Below are 2702 nucleotides of genomic sequence, written 5' to 3' on the forward strand. Positions count from 1 at the left end.
TAGAGGGAAGAGAGGAAAAGCCTTGTTTTACGCAGGGGAGAGGACAGAAGCCTTTGTTTAGAGGAAGTAAGAGGACAGAAAGCCGTTGTGTTTAGAGGGCAAGGAGAGGACAGAAGCCTTGGTGTTTAGAGGCAAGGCAAGACAGAAGTGGATAGAACGGCAAGGAGCGCGGAAGCCTTGTGTTTGACAATAGAGGAGTAAAGTACCTAGAGAGCGATGGAAAGTCGTTGATTTTAGATGAGTCATACGGTGGGTGCTATGCAGACTAGATACGCGTGGTGGTTATACGCGCTAGAAGCTTAAGAAAGACCAGCCTTGTGATTTTAGAGAACCATGGACCAGTAGCGAGAGACCATTGATAGATCACGTCTCTGATTGCTATTAGATGAAGAATGAGCGACAAAAGCCTGTGATTTGTGTAAAAGCGCCATGAGAGGAGACCGAAGCGCTATGCTGTTTAGAGGCAATAGAGGAGAGAAGCCTTTGAGTAGCTACAGGTCGCAGTGGTGTGATGTTAGAGAAGTGAGTGAATGGACTAAGATAAGATTAGACACATTGTCGCTTTAAAGAAGTGCACAAACGGTATAGAGCGGCACTTGTGATAAATCGAGCGATCCATTTGTGGGAGAGAGATACGAGTGAGTTATGAGAGAAGGAGCTGAGAGTTATGTATAGATGACATCCCGAAGTCGTAGAATCGTAGGATGATCAGTTTTACGAAGATAGTGTTTGGGCAGATGATGAAGAGCTTTGTGGCTAAAGTAGAACCGATTCTTAGATTTAATTTTGGATCGTTACTGCTACAGCATCAAATAGGATTATGCAATACACAATACATACCCCTCTGTAAAATGTCTTTAATAAAGCGGTCCTGGCTCCTCTTCTCTGTACCTAACTTCCCTCACAGTCCCTTAGTTGTTCCCATCTCTCCAATCTGTCTCCCATCTGTTTCCCCTCTCTCCCATCTGTCTCCCATCTGTTTCCCATCTCTCCAATCTGTCTCCCATCTGTTTCCCATCTGTCTCCCATCTGTTTCCCATCTGTCTCCCCCTTTTCTCCCATCTGTCTCCCCCTTTTCTCTAATAATCAGAACATGATAATAACCATCTGTTGTTTCCCAGCGGTGCTGCGTCACAGTAAGGACCAAAAAGAAAAGGGGAAAGGTCAGAAAGGAAAAGGGAATAAAGGAAAGAAGAAGAAGAGGACAAAAATCCCCACAGCCGTCAACCCTGAACACACGTCATCAGGACACACGTCACCAGGACACACGCCATCGGGACACACGTCATCAGGACACACGTCATCAGGACACACGTCATCAGGACACACGTCATCAGGACACAGGTCATCGGGACACACGTCGGAGTTCCCGGCCGGACACACACACCAGACGTCAGAGCGTGTCACAGAGGACCCTTGTAGCTCTTCCCACAAGGGCTACTGTATCCATGGACTCTGCAAGTACATGGCAGACCTGAGAGAGCCAGTGTGCATGTGAGTACAACACAGGTGTGTGTGTGTGCGTGTGCGTGTGCGTGTGCGTGTGCGTGTGCGTGTGTGGGTGGGTGGATGATGGATAGAATGAAGGATAGATTGACTGACTGACTGACTGACTGACTGACTGATTGACTGACTGACTGACTGACTGACTGACTATCTGACTGACTGACTGATTGACTGACTATCTGACTGACTGACTGACTGACTGACTGATTGACTGACTATCTGACTGACTGATTGACTGACTATCTGACTGACTGACTGACTGACTGACTGACTGATTGACTGACTGACTGACTGACTATCTGACTGACATACTTTCTCATTGATTGACAGATTTAATGAATCGGTTGACCATCTGTCCCCCCTGCAGGTGTAATAAAGGTTATGACGGCGAGCGCTGTGGGATCCTGCTCCTGCCTACGACGAACAAGGAAGACAGCGGCAGAGCTGAGGTGGTTCAGACTGTCCTGGTCATCATAGCTGTGGTCCTCTCCAGCGTCAGCTGCCTCGCCATACTGCTCATGGCCTGCACACAGTGAGTATCAAGTCTCAACCGTTTAACTGTCCCGTGTGATAGCAGTCTGTTACGAGTTCTGTTCAGTGTGAGAGTCCTGTTAGAGTCCTGTCAGTGTGTAGAGTCCTGTTAGAGTTTCTGTCAGTGTGTGATCAGGTCCTGTTAGAGTCCTGTCAGTGTGTAGAGTCCTGTGTAGAGTTCCTGTCAGTTGTTGTAGAGTCCTGTTAAGATTTTCTCTCAGTGTGTAGAGTCCTCGTTTAGAGTTCTGTAGAGTCCTGTCAGTGTGTAGAGTCTGTTAGAGTCCTGTCAGTGTTGTAGAGGTCCTGTTAGAGTCTGTCAGTGTGTAGAGTCCTGTAGAGTCCTGTCAGTGTGTAGAGTCCTGTCAGAGTTGTAGAGTCCTGTTAGGTCCTCTCAGTGTGTAGAGTCCTGTTAGAGTCCTGTTAGAGTCCTGTCAGTGTTGGTAGAGTCCTGTTAGAGTCCTGTTATGAGTCCTGTCAGTGTGGTAGAGTCCTGTTAGAGTCCTGTCAGTGTGTAGAGTCCTGTTAGAGTCCTGTCAGTGTGTAGAGTCCTGTTAGAGTCCTCTCAGTGTGTAGAGTCCTGTTAGAGTCTCGTTAGAGTCCTGTCAGTGTGTAGAGTTCTGTTAGAGTCCTGTCAGTGTGTAGAGTCCTGTTAAGAGTTTCTCGTT

General features: G+C 47.6%; 1 protein-coding gene across 1 annotated transcript; it reads left to right on the forward strand.

The window, feature by feature from the left end:
- Positions 1-924: 924 nt before the first annotated feature.
- On the forward strand, positions 925-2042 carry LOC112070000 (probetacellulin-like). The gene is made up of 2 exons (XM_024137398.2): positions 925-1494; positions 1874-2042. Exons 1-2 carry the CDS (start codon positions 1094-1096, stop codon positions 2040-2042), a joined length of 570 nt encoding a protein of 189 aa, XP_023993166.2. The 5' UTR covers positions 925-1093.
- The last annotated feature ends 660 nt before the right edge of the window (positions 2043-2702 follow it).

This window comes from Salvelinus sp. IW2-2015, unplaced genomic scaffold (genome assembly GCF_002910315.2).
Source record: "Salvelinus sp. IW2-2015 unplaced genomic scaffold, ASM291031v2 Un_scaffold1192, whole genome shotgun sequence".
Taxonomy (NCBI): domain Eukaryota; kingdom Metazoa; phylum Chordata; class Actinopteri; order Salmoniformes; family Salmonidae; genus Salvelinus; species Salvelinus sp. IW2-2015.

What these genes read in the sequence shown, in the direction of transcription:
- LOC112070000 (XM_024137398.2), top strand. Translation starts at nt 1,094, where the DNA reads ATGATAATAACCATCTGTTGTTTCCCAGCGGTGCTGCGTCACAGTAAG. An exon ending in CTGAGAGAGCCAGTGTGCAT is followed by an intron (nt 1,495 to 1,873) that starts GTGAGTACAACA and finishes TCCCCCCTGCAG; the next exon opens with GTGTAATAAAGGTTATGACG.